We start from the raw sequence: 20,898 nt of genomic DNA, 5'->3' as shown, positions 1-20,898 counted from the left end.
TGAGGTCTTGCTTTAAAGCTGTGGGTAATTTTCCAGCCCCAGGACTTCCTGCATTTTAGAAAAAGTCAATGTTATTTCAAGGGAAAACGAGCTGTTTTGCTTTCCCTCACTAGCCCCCCATCTCCCCAGTTGAGTGTAGTTCTTTTCTTTCCTTTCTTCTGGATTCCAGACAAAAACGCCCTTGTACTCAGCTCACACAGAAGGGGATGTTTAAATATAGCCCCACACCTGAGCTGCTGATTCTGTTTCTTCCCTTCCAAGGGGAGAATGGCAGCAAATCATAAAGTCAACCAAATTATCAGCAAAACAGGAAGGTAAACAGAAGCAAGAAATGTAAACTTTAGCTCAAGTACATTTTAGACCTTAATTGACCATCATCGTGTGAAAAAAGAGAGTGGCTTCTGGAAACAATTTTACTTTTATCATCTTCCATCTTCTCAATCAAATTATCAAAGCTAAGGCTGAAAATATGTGGTCTAAAAAGAGATGGAGATGAGCTTTTTGTTAGCTCCGTTGATGAACAATTGTAGCATGTTGAATACCAAGTGAAAGGGCATGCGAACCCATCTGTGTTCCAGTTTGGAAGCCCATTCAACTTTCAGACATCTCCCACTAAACTACATATATACAGATGTTATAGTTCCATGATGAGAGAGACTACTGGAAAGTTTTCATAAAAGGTGTCCCTTGTGGCAAGATGCCACACTTTGTCAGAAGATTCTGAATGTGAGCCAGAGGCATCTCTTGGAGGCTGAACCCTCACCTTTTTCTTGCATATGCATGTTTTGTTTTTAATAACATGGATGTGGGTTTATCTGCCTTGAATGAGATATATATTCGTATTCAGGAGAAAATGAACTATCTTGACTCTTGTGTTTGACGTTGTATTAATATTTCTTTGTTTACAGGGACCATATTTATACTGTTGATATAGACACCTCACACACGGAAGAAATTTATTGTAGCAAAGTAAGTAGTTTTAAAACCTTCTTTCTGAAATGAAGGACCTTAGGACAGTTCTTAAAGACAACATGTATTTTAAAGGCATTGATTGAGATGACATGGCTTATAATAATTTGGAACATTCTGTGAAGTCCTAATTTGGGGGTAAGTTAGGGCTTACTACATACTCAGAAATGGTTATGTACTTCATATTTTATTCATCAATCATGTGTGCGTGTACACTTTGGAGTTTTAGGTAATTGCTAAATTCTTTTAATAAAATATTGGATGTTTGTCCTGGAAAATATCGGTTTTCATACGTAAACTTTTGTCCTACAAATGTTTCACTGTTATGTTTCCATATCTTGAAATACTAAGTTTGAGTTGACTGTTGTGGTTCAGGAATTTGATAATTATCCATTTCAGACACACATAAAATATAACCTTAAGCTTCCCTTATAACTCCACATGGAGGTATTTTTGTTAATAAAATCCGCCCCAGAAGTAGATGATCCCTTCAGCCCATGAATTTATGCGAAGGAGTATAACCTGAATTAAATCTTTGTCCACCTAAACTGAATGTCTCCTTTATGTTTAAGAAAATGACTTCCATATTTTAAGAAAAAGGCCTGCTTCACGGAAACTGATTTATCAAGTGAAAAAGAAGAGCAAGGACATGTATTTTATCAAAATGAGCATAATTTAGCAAGTTAATGTGGATATTTTATGTGAAATGTCCATCCACGCTGTTGTTTATTGTTCTTTCCTTTTTCCTTCATCTTTATCTCAAAGAGAAGAAGATCATTTTGTAGTTTAATGAATAGATAGCGGTTCAAAATTAAATGAACATTTCCACCTCTAATCTTTTGCTGTTATGGTGAATTAATCATGGAGAAAGGGTGCGGAAAGCTTTCAATAAATATATGTGCAGCCTCTAGTCTCCCCCAGGGAACTCTTACTTCTAAAATCAAATGCAACAACCTCTGGGTTCTAATTGATTTCTTTCTTGATCGCTGCAGAAACTGACATGGAAATCTAGACAGGCTGATGTAGACACATGCAGAATGAAGGGAAAACATAAGGTAGGCAATTTTCATTTCTCCTGCAGCTGCCACTTTGGGTTAAGTCCTTGACTGTTATCTCTAGCCGTAGACCGTGATGTGGAATGGGTCACACTAGTCCCTTTTCCCCCAGTAATTGTTTCTTCCATCAACTTATTGAAGGCTTTAATTTGCAAAAATAGTTTGCTTTTAATGCGATAAAACGTTACGACAGCTGCTAGGGCTGCGTCATGAACTATTTAGGGGCACCAGGGATTATGGACTCCAAGCTGGCTGCCCCGACTCTTGTGAGTGCCCTCTCCGGGAGCCCACGCCTCACGGTCCAAAACCCTCAGGGAGTCTGCAGAAGAGCTCAGAAAGGCTGCCGCAGACATACAGAAGTCTGTGCCTTTGGTCATAGAACAACATAAAAACACACTTCAGCCAGGAACCTTATATATCAAGGGACCCTGGAGCCTCTGGCATTAGAATTAATGTGATGGGGAGGCTGGTACTTCCAGGCCTGCCTTCCTTTTGCGGCATAAACACATACTTCCACTCTATGCCGTGTTTTATTTACTGTTGAGAAAGCAATTGTTATTCTCATCATCCCCTTGTGGTAAACATCAGGAGGGGCTAGAACTTTTCACAGGGCAACTCTCCAGCCGCCAGCATTTGAACCTTATCACGGTGCACGGTCAAGGGGTCTCTATACTGAACGGACTGGATACCAAAAAGTTTGAATTATTTTTCAGGATGAGTGTCACAACTTTATTAAAGTTCTTCTAAAGAAAAACGATGATACTTTGTTTGTCTGTGGAACTAATGCCTTCAACCCTTCCTGCAGAAACTATAAGGTAAATGCTGTCTTGTCTCTTGGAACCACACAGCCCGGAGGTATTGCATAATTCACTGGGATTGTGCCTGCAGTAACCTAAGAGGGTTAATTCAACACCACCTGGGTTCCTCTCACTTGTTCGACTTAATGTATTGCTCCACATGAGTGATCCTGAGCAGGCTTCTAAGCTTCCTGTTTGTTCAGGATTGATTGACAAGGCTTTAAAGAGCCGACCCAGCAAAGTCCGTTCCTGTAAAACCCTATTCTCTATTGTTCAGGACGCCAACTTATGTACCACATAGTGGATTTCCTCTCTCTCCCTTTCTCTTTTTCCCTCCCACCCTACCATCTCCTCTCTGAGCACAAAAACACACTTATATTGTGAACGATTCCTTTTTTTTTTTTTTTTTTTTTTGCGGTACGCGGGCCTCTCACTGTTGTGGCCTCTCCCGTTGCGGAGCACAGGCTCCGGACGCGCAGGCTCAGCGGCCATGGCTCACGGGCCCAGCCGCTCCGCGGCATGTGGGATCTTCCCGGACCGGGGCACGAACCCGTGTCCCCTACATCGGCAGGTGGACTCTCGACCACTGTGCCACCAGGGAAGCCCTACGATTCCTATTTTTAAAGGGATCGCAAAAGCATGCCATTGGAAACTGCAGACTTTCCTCTAGGTAAGATTTTCAAGAACACAGGAAGTTAATTCCATTCAGCACTCAGCTTACTTGACTATGGCCTTACTTATCTTGGCCTTTATGCAAGGGAAATAAATTAACCCTCGCAGCATTAATAAATCTAGTTAGTTCTGATGCAGCTGATGGTGGTGTTGCTGAAGGAGCAGAGATGCCCATGATCTGAGGTCTTGGATGCACATCTTTGGCTTTCCTTGTCCCTTCTTTCTGCAACAGTCTGTCATTCAGCAAACCCGTATTGAGTTTCTCCCGTGACTAGGCACTGACGTTGTAAAGACAGATAGGAGGCCTCCATCCTTAGGGAAGCCAGACAGGGAGAAGAAAACTGCAATCCCATGGGTTTGCTGCCATGGTGACATAATGCAGAGCATGATGGAAGCATCACAGAGAAGTGCTTATATCAGCCAGAGATGTGGAGTCAGGGAAAGCTTCCAGAAGGAGGTAGACGACTCCCGTCTTCAAGTGTTCCCTCCTGCTGTCCCCACGTATGGAACACAAACACCCCAGCCCAGGAGAAACCCAAGCGTCTGTGATTGCCCAGAACCTGACACAGTGTCTCCAAACAGGTGTTCGATTCATTTTGTGGGGTAAATAGTGAATGAGATAATGCCTAACCTCAGTCTTAGAGAAGAAGCAGAAGTTACCAAATGAAGGGAGGAGGGCATTCCAGGTAGGGGAACAGCATGAACAAAGGCACGGAGTAAGAAACGGTCTACTGAGCTTGAGAAACTTCATTTGGTTCTGAAGTGCTGGACTGTGAGGTGACGGTGCCAACAAAAAGAGAGCCTAGGGCTTCCCTGGTGGCGCAGTGGTTGAGAGTCCGCCTGCCGATGCAGGGGACACGGGTTCGTGCCCCTATCCCGGAAGATCCCACATGCCGTGGAGCGGCTGGGCCCGCGAGCCATGGCCGCGGAGCCTGTGTGTCCGGAGCCTGTGCTCCGCAATGGGAGAGGCCACAGCAGTGAGAGGCCCGCGTACAGCAAAAAAAAAAAAAAAAAAAAAAAAAAGAGAGCCTAGAGAGGGAGGTGGCCTCAGGGATTAAGGGAGGAGATGAGATTCAGGAAATACTTAAGTGACAAAAACCAGGAGGATTTACTAATTAACAAGAAGCACAGGATAAGGAGAGACAGAACGGCTGCAAGGCTATCTCCTGGGTGGGTGGACGGATGGGGCGGCCACCAGTTTGCACAGGGAGTAAAGGAAGAGCAGTGGGGTTGAGGGGGGTGGTGAGAACACGGGGGTTCCACCTTGCATGTTAGGAGTATGCCTGACACCATGGATGGCAATGCCTACGGGACATGAATAAAGATCTCCAACAAGAAGATGGACGGGTCAACTTTGATCTAGGGAGAGACATGGGGGGCATATCTAGATTTGGGTTTCACCAGCACAAAGTGAAACCTCAGGGGTGTGAAGAATGAGCCAAGAAGTGTTGGGCTGATATCGGGACCAGAGGGCTCACCAGCCTGGGTTTGACAGTTTTAAAAGACTGCCTTAGCATAGACATTGGAGGGAGGGTCTGTTTTACCCTCATGCTCATCTTCCATCTTATGTTTGGAAATGGGCACCAGCAGGGTCAGGATTAGGGTGAGGCAAGTGAGGCATCTGGCTCAGGACCAACATGTGGGGGCTGGGGGGGCATCAAAAAATTCAGTAATCAAGATAAATGATATTTTCAATGCAGTATTTTTATAAATCTAAATTAATGCAAAAAAACCTGTCATATCCAAATTTTAAATAATGACAGCAGCCGATTCAGGCTGCAATAGAGGCAGAAGTCCAGTCAAACATTCAGCCAGTAACGGTACACTGGAGCACGGACTTTAATTCTACCATGTAATATTCCATCCCCGTTTGTCATTGTTTAGGACTCATTAAGATTAATGCTTCTGGGGCTTCTCTGGTGGCGCAGTGGTTGAGAGTCCGCCTGCCGATGCAGGGGACACGGGTTCGTGCCCCGGTCTGGGAAGATCCCACGTGCCGCGGAGCGGCTGGGCCCGTGAGCCATGGCTGTTGAGCCTGTGCGTCCGGAGCCTGTGCTCCGCAACGGGAGAGGCCACAACAGTGAGAGGCCCATGTAACGCAAAAAAAAAAAAAAAAAAAGATTAATGCTTCTAACAAATCCTAACAAATTCCCTAGCTGGAAAGCTATCTTTTATGACAAATATTACAGGTTTTCTTGGCACTCTGATACCCGGCCTGCAAGTGGTCCAGCTCATTCTTCCTGCACATGTTCCATTCCCCAGGATGCTTCACCTCTAAGGGATGCCTTCACCTCTCCCTTGTTCTAGCCACACCTGCTGAAACATGTTCCAGGAGCCTGGGCCTCTCAGAAACCACAGACAGGATACACCTAGCATGGCTGGTAGTGAGAACCCTTGGCATTGCTCAGACAAGTGTTTTTAGACTCTCAGGGCACAGAGGGACTTTGCTGAGGATATGAGACATAATGTATTTGGCTGCAGGGAGAATGGACAGCCTCTCTCTTAAGTGCTTGTTATCTCCAGATCAGGACCAAAGGGTCAAAGCAAAAACAATGACCAGTCTTCCACTAACCCAACTCTCAGAGCGCAGAAGCATCAAGTTAAACTCTCTGAAGCAGGAGAGTGACAAAATTTTGGTCTTTGCTTCTGCACCATGCCCTGACTTACACTTTTTTTTTTTTTTTTTTTTTTTGCGGTACGCGGGCCTCTCACCGTTGTGGCCTGTCCCATGGCGGAGCACAGGCTCCGGACGCGCAGGCTCAGTGGCCAGGGCTCACAGGCCCAGCCGCTCTGCGGCATGTGGGATCTTCCCAGACAGGGGCACAAACCCGTGTCCCCTGCATCGGCAGGAGGACTCTCAACCACTGCACCACCAGGGAAGCCCTGACTTACAGAAGTAAGCTGAATATATTACAGAGATTAGAGCCCCAAATAAGATTATCTGGGGAAGAATTCTGAAGGCTGCCCACTATAAATCTACAACTACACTCCATACCTTTTCCCTCCTGTTCTCTAAACCTCTTGAACTTCGGCACAAGTCAGGCTGGTTCTTAGTATAATTATCTGTACCCTACGGTGATTTAATTTACTAGGGGCTGCTGTTAAGTCTAACATCTGATGACTGCTACAAGGATTAGTTATTACTTCATGGAAGGAGGATTTCACCATGGCATTGTTTTGTCTCTGGACTTTTCCAAGTTCCCAAACCAATACATTAATTATTCATTGCTTCCTGCCCTTGACTAGCTATAGCTATAGCCGCTTTTTTAGAAGTAGGTACGTTTTAAAACATATGTCCCCACTGTATATTATTGTTTCCCCATTGCCAGGATTACAGCATGCACTGCTTGGGATAACAGCATTTCCATTGCATCATTGTGTACCAAGCATCACTTTGAATACTTGCCACAGACCGCAAAGTCTGTCACAGTTCAGCAGTTCCTTGGGACAAAATATTAGGAAAAGACTTTCATAAAAATGTGCTGGGGGAAGAGTACATTTGCTTTAAAGGATGTCTAACTTGAACATCTTTTCCCTAAAATTACATTTTTAACACACTGCTTTATGTGATTCTCGGCTACAGTTTAAACAAATAGGATGGCTTCGATGGGGGAGATTTCAAAGTGCTTGTACATAGAAATGGCCTGTCATATCCCTGAAAAGGTTTCTGTGGGTTGAGGGCAAAGGGCTAGTGTTGGACAACACTAGCAGCTGCTCAGTAAGAACCTCGCTCGTTCCTCCTGGGCAGCAACTCCAAGCACCTTGATTTAAGGCACCCTGATTTAGTGCTAAAGGCCTTTTCACAGATCCTTCCTCAGCACCACTGCTGTTTTAGGTTTATCTTCTTTCCGTTCTCATATATGTAGTCAAACCAGGCAACTGCCAGATGATACACAAAATACCCTAAAACCGTAAAGAAGACTGGTGATGCAGAGCCTTACACACACCCCATTGGCCAGAGCTCAGTCATGTGATCATACCTGACCTGCAAGGGAGGATGGGAAATGTAGTTTAGTGGGATATGTAGGAAAGGGAAATGAAATTTGGTGAACAGCTAGTAAGGCCCTGCCTCACCTGCAAATGCCTATGGAGCCAGACAGGTCACTCACAGGAGTGAAGCAAGCAGGCTGTCAGGATAATCTGTGGGTGAAGGAGCCCTGGTGCTAAAGACCACATGCCTGTTTGAAGAAAATGGCAGGGGCTGCCGTTACTCAACTATAGCCGGCTGCCACTTGGGTAAGAACAGCCTAAACTGACTTTCCAACTTGTTCAAAAGAAGCAAGAAATCCAGGGTTTTATATGCAATAGCCCTGTTTTAAAATAGGGCTCACAGAGGCTTCCCTGGTGGCACAGTGGTTAAGAATCCACCTGCCAACGCAGGGGACACGGGTTCGAGCCCTGGTCCAGGAAGATCCCACATGCTGCGGAGCAACTAGGCCTGTGCGCCACAACTACTGGGCCTGCCCTCTAGAGCCTGCGAGCCACAACTACTGAGCCCACGTGCCGCAACTACTGAAGCCTGCGTGCCTAGAGCCCGTGTGCCACAACTACTGAGCCTACACTCTAGAGCCCACAAGCCACAACTACTGAGACCACATGCCACAACTACTGAAGCCCGTGTGCCTAGAGACCATGCTCCGCCACACAAGAAGCCTGCGCACCACAACAAAGAGTAGCCTCTGCTCAGCACAACTAGAGAAAGACCGCGCACAGCAACAAAGACCCAACGCAGCAAAAATAAATAAATAAAGTTTTTTTAAAAAGGGCTCACAGGCAGGCCAGTAATAACCCCTAGCCAGTAGTAACCTCTAGCTCACAGGAACAAGGCCAGGGTTGGGCATTAGGAGATGGAAGTCAAGCAGCAGCCTGTGGCTGTTGGGAGCCTCTCAGCTTCTGGGCCTTTCTCACCTGCACAGTCTGAGGATGGGACATGTTTCTTAAGTGGGTACAAAGGCTACCTGAGCTCTGCTTGCATCTATGTTTTTGTACCTTTGCTGACGCCATACTGTTCTTATCATGTAACCCGAGAAAGAATTCCAGTGTCGTCTTCTAGGATTTAACCCACAAAGGCAGGACTCCTCGGGCACAAGAAGACCAAAACTGAAGTCATTCTCTATATAGAGTTCATGACTGAACAGATAATTCATGGGAGTAGAGGAAGGAGGGGAATTAAGTTTTCCTGGTGTCTGCCTCAGAAATTCCTTTTCCAAGGAGAAAGAGGCTACTTCTTGAGCATTCCAGAAGGATACTCTTTATTGGAATAAAGGGATCTCTTTATTGTAGTGGTTCAGAGTCAAGCAGACATGACTGAATTTCTGACTCTCCTAGCTGTAGAATCTTAGTCAAGTGACTTAATCTCTCTAGACCTCAGCTTCGTCATCTGAAACCGAAAGACTTACCTCAGAGGGTATTCGAGGATTATTTGCACCATGCATATGAATTACTTAGCAAATTAAGAGCTTTGTAAATATTAGTTGCTATTACTACTGCTGGTTGCTGTTGTTCTTAATTAAGTCCTGTTATTTCATTTAGATGGATACTTTGGAACCTTTTGGGGATGAATTTAGTGGAATGGCCAGATGCCCTTACGATGCCAAACATGCCAACATTGCACTGTTTGCAGGTAAATGACCTGATTTCTTCTCACTGCATTTGCTTTTGTGTGCTCAGCCTGTGGCTGCACATCTACTCTGGAGGATTTGCAGAGTCACAGTTGTACTTTGATTCTCTAGTGAACAGTGTAATTAACAATGCCTTTTCCATTTGAAATTCATATGGAAATTGTACTTTTGCTTCTTAAGAGAAGTCTTTGCCACGCTTACCCGTGCTTTTGTGCCTTCAGAAAGAATAACAACTTTGTACTGAACATGCGACATACTGGTTAGGGCATGTTTGGGCTGAAGTAATAGAAAATCCCACCTTGAACCACCAACGTGGATTGCGGATTTAAGGTAGGGTAGGCTTTGGGGTTGGTCTGATTCAACAGCTCCATAAGCTCATCCAGGACACGGGTCCGTTTCATTGCTCTGCTCTGCTTCCTTTCTTGCTCTGAGAGAGACTGGCTGTTCTCAGAGTCATAGGATGGCTGCCGGGGGCTCAATTAGGGCTACATGTCCTCTTGTCTACATACAGAAGGGAGAAGGAAAGAGACAAAAAGGAAGCTTTTGGAAGGTGTATCAGAGCAGTGAGACCACATACTCCTAAGTGACCAGCAAACATGTTCTCAGATATCATTGACCTGACTAGGTTCCATGCCTATCTCTGATAGAAAAACTGTAGTGGCCAAAGGGGATGAGGCTGATCAGCTGAGGCTGACCCGTACTCCCCATCCCCACTCCTTCCTTCCATTGCAAAGGATATAAAACAGCAGCAAGTAAGCCACGACGTTCAGATTGGGATTTTTGTGTACGCATGTGTGTGTGTTTTAATTAGAAATTTATTTAGGGATTCACTGCCAGCTGTGCACGTGGAGGTGGGTACAGGGAGAAGTGTTGGTATCATAGTGGTTGTTGTGGCATGTAATAAAGCAGTGAGCTAGAATTTCCATCCCAGCAGCTAAAAACTGGCACATCCTAGCCAGATAAGAGACGTTAGGGCTTTGATTATGAAAAAAGATTAGCTCCTTGAACTTCATCCTCAATGTCATCCCTTTGTGGGCCTGAATCTGCCGTCAAAGATGGAAGAAGTGGTTTGTGCCAGGTTCAGAAGGAAAGGTTTCTCAGGTTCTCCTCCAAAGGTAGAGCACAGTATTGTCGGGAAGCAGCACTGTGAGAAACACAAAGTCTTGTAAACCTGTTTGTAAGCATGGCCAGGGGCAAGGCCAGTGGTAAGAGTGTTTGAGCATATTCTAAAGTGCATAACTTCTGCAGCAACACTGTTCTGACACTTGGCACCTGCATTAGTCAGTACCATGGAGGATGTGGGCTGCAGTGGAGAACACAGGTTTAACCATTAACTAAAGAGAAGTAGCCTGAGGTAGAAAGAGGAGAATGGGCAGAGTGTTTACTAAGGCCACCAAGCTTCCGGAAGGAAGCCATGTGAGACCACACTGTGACTGCCCCCCTGCCCCCTCCAACAGGTATAGTTGAATCACTGTTCACCGAAATGTCTGAGATCTCATAAAAGCTCAGCCCTTATAAACAGAAGATATTTGTTGCACCTCAACGGTTGCCATATTACGAAGAGTGCCAAAATAGTACTTGATTTTACAAGTAAAAGTTCTGGTGAGATACCCAGTGTAGGATGTAAAACAAAGAGTACGGGGGAGTGTTCAACAGCAATAACCACACACGCACACACAGTGCTCCCACTGCCCTCCACTCTTCAGGTGTATCTGTATGACCTGGGGCTATGATTCTACAGGACAAGTTGTGATTTTTGTAGACATATGTTTATCAATAGAAAGGTGTGCTGTCTGCAGTTAAAATCTAACCCAAACAGTCAATACTTACTGATATATGAATGTCAATAGTGTAGATGTGAAGACAGCTCTATCCTGAAGCTAAGCAAATGTCAGTTAAGACCAAAAGTAGGCATCAAGAACTTTGCTTAGGTATGTTTGGATAAGATTTAAAAAAAAAAAAAAAAAAAAAAAAACCATATGCTTATTCCACAAGTGGAAGAGCTTAAAAGAATACTGTATTGTATATAAACCACTTTTGAAGATGCTTTCGAAGCCACAATTAATGAAGATATGTAATCCATTAAAAATCAGCCAAGGAAGTAATTTTTTATATTAAATATAATTAGTGTTTCCATTTCATCTACATAGATTTTGCTATTCCAGAACAGCCCATTTGATTATTTGTGTAAACAATGCTTGCTAATCCCAAAATTTCAAGGATTCACCTTCAGTCATCTTCGCTCTCTTTTGCCTTGAATGTATCCTCAAGCATAAGTCCCAAAGAGCGTGAATTCTTAAAGAAAGACCGATATGAACTCAGCACCATCCCTTCCCCCCGCCCCTTTACTTTGGCTTCTTATATATCAGAATGTTCTCAGTTTGTGACTTTGGAAATACTGAAGCAAATATTTCTTAAATGGAAAGAGAGATTGGCAGGGCTTAGTGGCTCTCTTGACTGAGGTAAAGAGGAGCAGAGACTCGCAGGATACAAGTAGCAATTTTAGTCAGCTCTGTTTTGCTTATGAATCCCCTTTCTTCAACTTCCCTCACCTGCTCAGGCCGAGGACGCTGTTACTTCTGCTTGCACTTAAATTTTCTGGTGATAAAATCAGCCTCTATCTTTCCCTGGGCTCCTACCTAATCCAGTTTACCACGGTGTGGTGGCAGTTGCAGTGTCCAAGAGGCCTTGGCCTTGAGATTTCAGTCAAGGTACATCTAATCGAGTGAAGCCAACAACATTTTTCATTTACCCTGTTCCCTGAGCTGCTGCTGCTTAGAAATTGCCGTGCAATTTAAAAAATGAAAAATGTTTCATCTCTCATGATCCCAATTTAAAATGGTTAGGAATGTGGGCCAAGTGTTTTCCCAGAGACTCTTGGGCTTTTCCCAGGTGCCCTATCTTATCTGCCTGATACAGGAAAGCCGGGGTGGGGGGCGGGGGGAGGCCTCTATTATTCCCCCGCGCCCACTATCTTGCTGCAACTCCGATCACCTCTTCTCTTTCTCTTCGAAGACGGAAAACTGTACTCTGCTACAGTGACTGACTTCCTTGCCATTGATGCAGTCATTTACCGGAGTCTTGGAGACAGCCCAACCCTACGGACCGTCAAGCATGATTCAAAATGGTTGAAAGGTGAACAAACAAAAGAAGAAAGGAGGGGAGGTGGGGGAGATACATATCCTGAGGGAGATTCAGAGCCTGGATGGACCAGACTGTAGTTGCATCTTAGTGATGCCTTCTCACAGACAGGAAGGTGGAAATTGCACTTTCTGCCCCCAGTTGATTTATTTACCTCCCCTTTTCACTTCCCATGAGTTTCTGGAGTGTTATCAAAACTACCAATGCCACTATAATAGAACACGTGACGTTTATCTTTCCTGCTTCAAGCTCTCATTTCAGAGTCCCACGTGAAAACAACTGAACACTTCATTCATGGAAGGGAACAGGGGATTGGAGGTGGTGGGGAACAGGAAAAAAGCTGTTCACAACCCTGTATGAGCCGAGGGTGACAAAGAGATGTGTACAAAATCCATCCTGTAATTTGAGCGTTGTATCGTGGAAAATAAAATTACATAGATATGCAAAACTCATTTATTCTTCATTGTTCATTGCAACTGCTTCTGAAAGATAAAATCTTGTAGGCTTAAATGCTTTCTGAAATCACCAGCACTTGCATGTGTGAAGTCACTAGAAATAGTTAGTGTTAACCAAATGTCTAATGGCCCTACACTTTTAATTAATAACATGTCTTTGGTTGCAGCTGATTGCAGTTCTTTTAACTCTGTGTGACATGTCCCCAATTAAAGTGCCCATTTGTCCACAGAACCGTATTTTGTCCAAGCGGTAGATTATGGAGACTACATCTACTTCTTCTTTAGGGAAATAGCGGTGGAGTACAACACCATGGGAAAGGTAAGAGGGGAGGATGTCTCAATTTTGGGCCAGTGTGGTTATCAATGACTTTGAAATAAGAACCATAAATCTAATGACAAGGTCATCGTTTTGAGAAGATCCAGCCAAAGACTGGTGGAAGTGAAACATTTTGCTTCCTCAAAGCCCTGTATGCTTTTTCTGAGTAGTAACAGATTACAGGGAAACCCCTTAAATGTTTATATTGAAAATTTAATAGACAGATGTTGGGTTGATTTCATACTGAGTTTCAAGTACCTTAAGATGTGGTTTCCAGGTCCACTCATCAGGTTTTTTTGTTTTAAATTGAGTCGCTCCAGAGAAAGAGTGTAAGTATTCAGTATCTTTTAAGAAAACCAAGGGTCTTGACTGTATTACAAAAAGCAATAGAACACCGAGGGGATGTCTATTTCAGTTATTTTTATCAGAGAGTAGATCAAGATCACTAAGTTAGAGGGCATAATTCAATGCCAGGGTGGCTTGCACGGTTAGAGGAATTCAGAGTATGAGATGCAGAGCCCAGAGGCAGCTAGTGAGGATGGCAGAGATGGTGCATACAAGTGTGCTTTTGTTTGAGGAAATAAAAAGCTAAGCAGTCTGTATGGAAATGAGTTTATGTGGCTGGGAGCTGATCCCCTGAAGGATTTATGGCTCTGTATTAAATGCCACAGCCTTATCTTTCAAAACATGCTGTTCCAATGCTGAGTTTTTCCCTTCTTTTTCTTTTGCTACTGATTTTAGAAACACAGGATTAATTAAGCACCTTGTTGTTCTGTTTCTGTTTTCTAAGAAAGGCAAATTCTACTAAGATCTCCACGAAAAGTCAGTGCATTTCATTTTCTCCATGTTTTTCCTCTGCAGGTAGTTTTCCCAAGAGTGGCTCAGGTTTGTAAGAATGACATGGGAGGGTCACAAAGAGTCCTGGAGAAACAGTGGACATCTTTCCTTAAAGCTCGCCTGAACTGCTCAGTTCCAGGGGACTCTCATTTTTATTTCAACATCCTCCAGGCGGTTACAGACGTGATTCGTATTAATGGCCGTGATGTTGTCCTGGCAACGTTTTCCACACCTTATAACAGGTAACCATGCCCTGGCTGTATGGACTTAATCGGTCCTTCCTGGCTTCCTTTTCCCAAGGGGTTCTTGTCTAATACACAAGATTTGCAACTGATGGAAAAATTGCCATTCACTATTTGTAGCTAAGAAGCACTTAACATTCAGTTTTCATCAACAAATTAACAGTCATTTATAAGCACTGTTAGAGTAGGATTCTGGAGAAAGTAATTAGATAAATTATAACAATATAGTCTTTTCATATGCCTGGGGTATAAACACTATTCATGTGCTATTTCTCAACCCCTCCAGTAATCTTGAAAAGTGAATACTGTTGCCTTCTTTTTACACTTGAGGAAACTGAGTTCAATTATATTATCTGGTCCAGGTAGCCAATAGATGGAAGCAGCAGCTTTGGAACTCAAGAATGTTCCTCCTTTCCCTTCTAGGTCATCTAACATTTTATTTGACTTTTAATATTTCTGTGACTAGATCAGTAATTTTTGAAGTAAAAATACTGGAAACTTATTAAAATGCTACAAAGTGAAATTTAGGAATTAGATGAGTCAATCTTGCATCCCACCTAAGGGACCCTGGTTATTATCCCGTCAGAGGAACCAGGATCCCAACCACAGCACTACTGTCTGACTCTGGAGGGTTCTACTGAGGATTTACACGTCATCAAACGTTGCACGGAGAAATACTGTCTCAGCCTGCTCACCCCTATTTTTGTATTTACTTAAGCTAAGACACTGAGCTATTAAATGGCACACTAATAACTGTCCCTGGAACAGTGAAATGTGTAGAGACTAAAGAACAGAAGGAAGAGGGACACGATGTTCCCTGGTACTTGGCTCTCCCAAACCTTAGAGTACTAGCACTGTTGTGTGGAAATGATCCGAACTCTGGCCATGGTCATGAAATTGAAATACATGTACTATATTCTCACTTCCATGTAGAATTTTGTGTGTTCCATATGATCTTCCGTAAGGAATGCCCTGTTTTGTTTTGGATTATACTTTTTACAAAAACTTTGAAGCACTTGATGAGTGGCTAGATGACAGGATAGCTGCTAGGAAGAAATGCTTAAGAATTGGGTAGAGCCCAGAAGAGAGCTAGCTGAAAGATGAAATAATGTTCCCCAATTATATGGAGGGCAAGAGTCAAGAGTTCCCACTGAAGAGATATGAAAACATAAACCCATATTGCAGCAAGAAGTCTTTAGTTAGGTTTAAATAGGCTGCAACCATCTGAAGGAATTTTTAGACTTGAGAATAGAAAAGATAAAATTCAGGCCTTGACTGCTCATACTTTGGAACCGATGTATCTAGTAGTGTTGAAAAAGAATACTATTTTGGAACACAGAATGTAGGTGCCAGTGGAGTTTCAGAGCACATTTCTAATTTTTGTATGTTTTTTGAGAGAGCGAGTCACTTCATGATTACAATAGAGTAGTAGATTCCTGCGTATTACGTATACTCCCATTTAAAGAATTTTCTTAAAAGGGCCCTAGGAAACATTCAATTAGTGCATGCTAATGCAGTCTCAGAAACCTTATCTGTTTAGTAAAATCAGAAAATGGCAAAGATATGCATACCAGTTTTCATATATAAATTATAGTCCCTCTCTTGTTTTACTCCCTCTGGTTTCATCCCTCTCCACCGGATCCTCCACACATGCACACTTCATCATGTCAGGTTGTTTCAAATCCTTTAGGGGCTCCTCTTTGCCCTGGGGATAAAGCCCAGCTTCCTTGGCATAGCATGCAGGCCCCCTCATGATCAGGCACGGGCCCTCCTCCAGCACAGAGGGCTTACTGGAGCTTGCTCATGCCCTGTTCTCTGCCAAGTCTGCCCGCCAAACCCATGTCTGTTTGCCCACTGAACCCCCGGGAATGCTCCAAACCTCGGCTCCAGCTGCCCCCATGGAACCCTGCACATGCCTCTTTTTACCAGATTGTGTTGGAATATTTGTTATTGTTGTTATTATTATCACTGTTGTTGTTTTTGTTGTTGTTTTCTTACACACTGAACTGTGAGTCAGCTGAGAGCAGGATGCTCTTATTTACTGACATTCACTGCTTGAGATTAGGGGTTCCATAAATATATGCTGAATGAACAGAAGATGGGAAGAAAGGGAGGGAATAAAGTAGGGAAGGAAAAAGAAAGGATTTACAAATGAGTATAACCTAAGGAAGACTATAAAACCATAGGGTATCTTTAGTTGTTATGAAGTGCCTCATAAAATACTTCAATATTTATCCTATTTTTCTTAATATTTAAAGTAAATAGGCACACCTCTTACTTTTAGGAAAGCGAGATGTGGAGAGAGTCTTACAAAATTAAATAATGCTGGGGGTTCTGAAATTTCAAAACAAATGGGGATCATTGTCTTATTATAGACTCAATACTGTGAATACACACACACACACACACACACACACACACACACGCTACATACTTTAAAATTCATCCTGCCACCTTGTTTTAAATAAGCTTTCTAATCCTCTTCCTATTTCTTGCTTTATTAGTAATACTTCATAACTGTGTTATGAAATTAAAGATGGCATAAAATTCTCCTAATCATATATGAAGTGATTTCCGTATCCTTTCAACATCTGCAAAATCAGGACTAAATCATTCTTTCTCCCTGGACGATGTTCATGCTGCAAAGTGCTTGTGTCTTGCCCTGGATGCTTCTGTGTACAGTGACCCACTACCTCCAAGCCTGATTAAAACTGTCGGCCAGCCAGTGGCTGAAATTTATTTGATCAAAATCAAGGAACGACCATAGTCAAAAACAAACATGGGTTTAAGCAGTGTACCTAGATGAATGAATAATTCATGTCTGTTCACCACTGATGGAAAAAAAAAAAAAATCCCCAGATCCTTCTAGGAGTGCCAGGCAAGAATGTAATTACAGGTAGAGATTACTGTCATTATTATTATTTAGCACTTAATAGAGCATTTTTTTTTTTTTTTTTTTTTGCTGTACGCGGGCCTCTCACTGTTGTGGCCTCTCCCGTTGCGGAGCACAGGCTCCGGACGCGCAGGCTCACCGGCCATGGCTCACGGGCCCAACTGCTCCGCGGCATGTGGGATCTTCCCAGACCGGGGCACGAACCCGTGTCCCCTGCATCGGCAGGCGGACTCTCAACCACTGCGCCACCAGGGAAGCCCCAATAGAGCATTTTATTTGCAAAGTGTTGGTGCTTTAGAGATTTAAATTGTTTAGTCTTATGCAAATAAACAGGAAGCAAACCTTGCAAGGTACAGTGACTAACATAAAATATGGTTGGGTTCCTCACACATAACATCCTCACTCGTGAGGTCCTTGGCTTGAGGAACCAAATCCAAAGAAGGAATATGTGAACAGTAGGAGCACTTTTACTTCAAATTTTCACCAACATTAGAGATGCAGAATGTTGTCCAAACATTTTATATTTGGTTTAAAGACTGATAATTTCAGGGAATTCATGAAACGTATAAATCACCAGCTCGACCATTCCTCCTTTATAAACAAAAGCAGTGCCAGACACAAGACATAAAGAGATTTTCCTCTATGATTCTGCCGTAACTAGCCCTTTCTTTAAGGCCACTGATGCAAATTTGAGTCACAGAAACATTCACCTTATGCGCTAGGATCCCTTACATTTATAGTGTTCAGGACACGAACATTAAATTTCAACTGCCCGTACTAGGAAAGTTACTTTGGAGTATATTTTCCAAACTGCATGCGTGACTGTTGCATGAATAACACTTTGTGTGAAATGTCCTACTGCAGCATCCCTGGGTCTGCAGTGTGTGCCTATGACATGCATGATGTTGCCATTGTTTTTACTGGGAGATTCAAAGAACAGAAGTCTCCAGATTCCACGTGGACACCAGTTCCTGATGAACGAGTGCCTAAGCCTAGGTATGTGCAAATATTTATACGGCTTTCTTGAATTTCTAGAAATGGTGCCATCTGCTCCCCTGATAATAAGCATCTTACAAACTGCACACTAGTGCCTTCCATGCTGGCCACGCAGATACAAATGCCAACACAATAGAAAGGCCAGTGAGGCCGTTTGCCTTCATTACCTTAACCGAAACCCCAAATTACCTATAGTTGTATTCAAAACAGTGACTCTCTAGTCTTTTGCTTAGACTCTCTATCTGTGGATTATCCAATGCAATCCTAGGATGACAGGAATCATCTGGTCCAGCATCCCCAATGGTCTATAGTTGATGAAACTGAGGCCCAGAGAGGTATAAAGTGAGTTGTGCAAGTTCACGTCTCTGGGGAGATGATTTCCACCGCCCCTCCCCGCTTCGCTTCAGTTTTGCAGAGACCCATGTCTTTCAGCCTTAAAAAAATGTAAAATATAAACGGCGTTCCCTGGATTTTGTGACTAGACTGGATCAGAACTGATCCCGGACTCTGGGCCAAGGGCAGCAGGTACAATGGGCCGTTATTAGGATGTCTCTGGTCTGCCAGGTTCTGGTCTGCTTGGGGTCCAGATGCACTGTCGATTCTCCCCTCCCCAAAATGTGCCCCAGAAGTGCTTTCATGAGGCACCGATTGTTGAGAGACAATACAGAGACCTTTTGGTCCTGTGGAATATCTATCACATCCTCACACGAAACCAGTTAACTCACTCCCCCTAACTGGGACGGGACGAAACTCTCTCCCGGCCCCGTGCCTGCCCTCTTTATGTGGCACACACTGCATACCTCCCATCACAGCATTCGAAATCTAAGTTATATAGAAACATCCCTGTGTGTTCGGCTTCCTCCACTTAATTCGTGGAAGGAAACCCAGTGTCTTCTGGACTTTTTTGGTTTCCAACTCTCTCCTCCGACATCCAATCCCCCACACAGAATACCCAGCGCAGTTCACTTAATTGAACTAACTTAGATAATATGAAACACTGTACCCACGGGAGAAACCCCTACAGTTCATCCATTTTCGTCCCCTGAATCAAATGGCATGTGCATTCTCTGTTATTTATGGAGAGCAGACTAGGTGTAGAAAGCATACTGTGGCAACCTCAGATAGATTCTCTGAGTCATTGCCTGGGATTCTTAGCTACCTTCCAGGTAAGCAGGAAAGGGAGTTAAGCTTAAGGGATCAGGTTTCAGGGAATACTTATGTAATATGCTCCCCTGGGTATCAAAAGATGGTGTCACTCAGCCGTCACCAGGACACATACTTCAAGTGACTTTCTACTGGTGGCAGCATGTTTGCTTTCATCCTTCCACGTGCTGGCCTGTCTCTCTTACAGATATCTGGGCGCTTTCACTGGCTGGCTGGGTTAGTGCCATGAAAGCGTGTGCCTGGGGCTAGACCCTGCCAGTGTTGTCAGGGTCCACTTTTCTCTCCTGCACCAGTGGGCAAAGCAGGTGTCTGGACAAGACTGGTGCCGGTGTTTCCCTGGTCTGACTTTGCTGAGATGTCCCTTGACTCCTAAAACCATATAATTTCTTTTAGAAATGAATTTTCAGTGTCATTGTTCAGAAATTTTAAAAATGCCTTTTCAGGCAAGAATTTCAGTGTAAATGGCTTTTCATACCTACCCAAATCAAACAAAAACAATAAAAAACAAAACCCAAATGTTCTCTGACCCCCTAGTAATGACAGATGGTTACACTGAGTCTAGCAGGTATGTAAGGCTGGCAGCTTTCTGAACGCCTTTGTTTTCTACATTTGTGAAAAAGTCAGCCCAGTTGTCTCTTTTTGTGGAACAAATGCCTCCAGAAGTTCTAGCAGTGTTTTAAGACAGACAGAGCAGTCCCGGAGACGTGCAAACCAAACCCTCACTTGTTTCAAGCTCCATCACTGTTTATGGGGTGGGTTTTTGCTTCTGGCAGGGAAGCCAAGCTGCTCTCAGCCAAGGCTGAACTGTCCTGGCTCAGGCTTCTCTATGGAGTGAGGAGGTGGCCCTAAGGAAATCTAAGCATATTTTTTGGTGGCATTATGCATTGTTCAGCTTCCTCTTCTCAGCCTACGGTATATTCTCCCTCATGCAATATGCACAGAGAAGCAGTTCATTCAAAGAATTTGCCATAAAGCATGATATAAGCCCCCTCCCTTTGTTTCTTTTTAGGCCAGGTTGCTGCGCTGGCTCATCCTCCTTAGAAAAATATGCAACCTCCAATGAATTTCCTGACGATACCCTGAATTTCATCAAAACGCACCCGCTCATGGATGAGGCCGTGCCCTCCATCATCAACAAGCCATGGTTCCTGAGGACGATGGTCAGGTGGGTGTCAAGCAAACCATGTCCTCACTGGATCTCCCCTGTTCCTCCCCATGCTTACAGAACCTGTCATCAGTGGATCACAGTTTGAAATGCCACAAACGTCTTCTGTTATCCTGGGCATTGATTCAGCTCTGAAGTCCCGGGCACGTGGGTGGATGCCACCAAACCCCATGACCACATTCCCAGTGAACACAGTTCAGATAGTTTCAGGCTAATTGGACACATGCCAGCAATTAGCGGAAACAAAGATCTCTCCTTCTGCGTTAGCCTGTTCATCCCATGTGTGTAAGAGCAGAGGAGAAGTGAAGAGAATCAGTCAATGGATGGAGATACCTGTTTGGTTGGATATGGTTGCAAAACATGCTGCAGATGTCATCTGAGCACTGTCCCTAGATTATTAGCTGTCATATGCAGCATGGACTAACGGAGCATTTGCACAAGTATACCAGCATGAAGGGTTCATAGTTTAGCATTTGTTGTCTGGAGTGGTGGCCAACGGAGAAGGGATAGCTGATTAGAAATCTGTGACAGCGTTAAATACTCCTCCTTCTCATATTTATTTAGGGTTTACTGCC

General features: G+C 43.8%; 1 protein-coding gene across 2 annotated transcripts in view; it reads left to right on the top strand.

The window, feature by feature from the left end:
* The window catches only part of SEMA6A (semaphorin 6A), a 128,759-nt gene that overhangs the window by 70,733 nt on the left and 37,128 nt on the right, over positions 1-20,898 (top strand). For both annotated transcript variants that reach the window (XM_081233942.1, XM_081233943.1), the window contains 9 exons: positions 909-969; positions 1,962-2,024; positions 2,738-2,839; positions 9,026-9,116; positions 12,130-12,249; positions 12,941-13,029; positions 13,888-14,105; positions 17,863-17,994; positions 20,168-20,323. In XM_081233942.1, coding sequence (XP_081090068.1) covers positions 909-969; positions 1,962-2,024; positions 2,738-2,839; positions 9,026-9,116; positions 12,130-12,249; positions 12,941-13,029; positions 13,888-14,105; positions 17,863-17,994; positions 20,168-20,323 — 1,032 coding nt within the window. The remainder of the gene's footprint in view (positions 1-908; positions 970-1,961; positions 2,025-2,737; positions 2,840-9,025; positions 9,117-12,129; positions 12,250-12,940; positions 13,030-13,887; positions 14,106-17,862; positions 17,995-20,167; positions 20,324-20,898) is intronic.

The sequence above is a fragment of the Mesoplodon bidens genome (genome assembly GCF_964165515.1).
Source record: "Mesoplodon bidens genome assembly, chromosome: 4".
In the NCBI taxonomy this organism is placed as follows: domain Eukaryota; kingdom Metazoa; phylum Chordata; class Mammalia; order Artiodactyla; family Ziphiidae; genus Mesoplodon; species Mesoplodon bidens.
The sequence above is the reverse complement of the archived record's forward strand: the minus strand, read 5'-3'. Positions and strand labels throughout refer to the sequence as shown.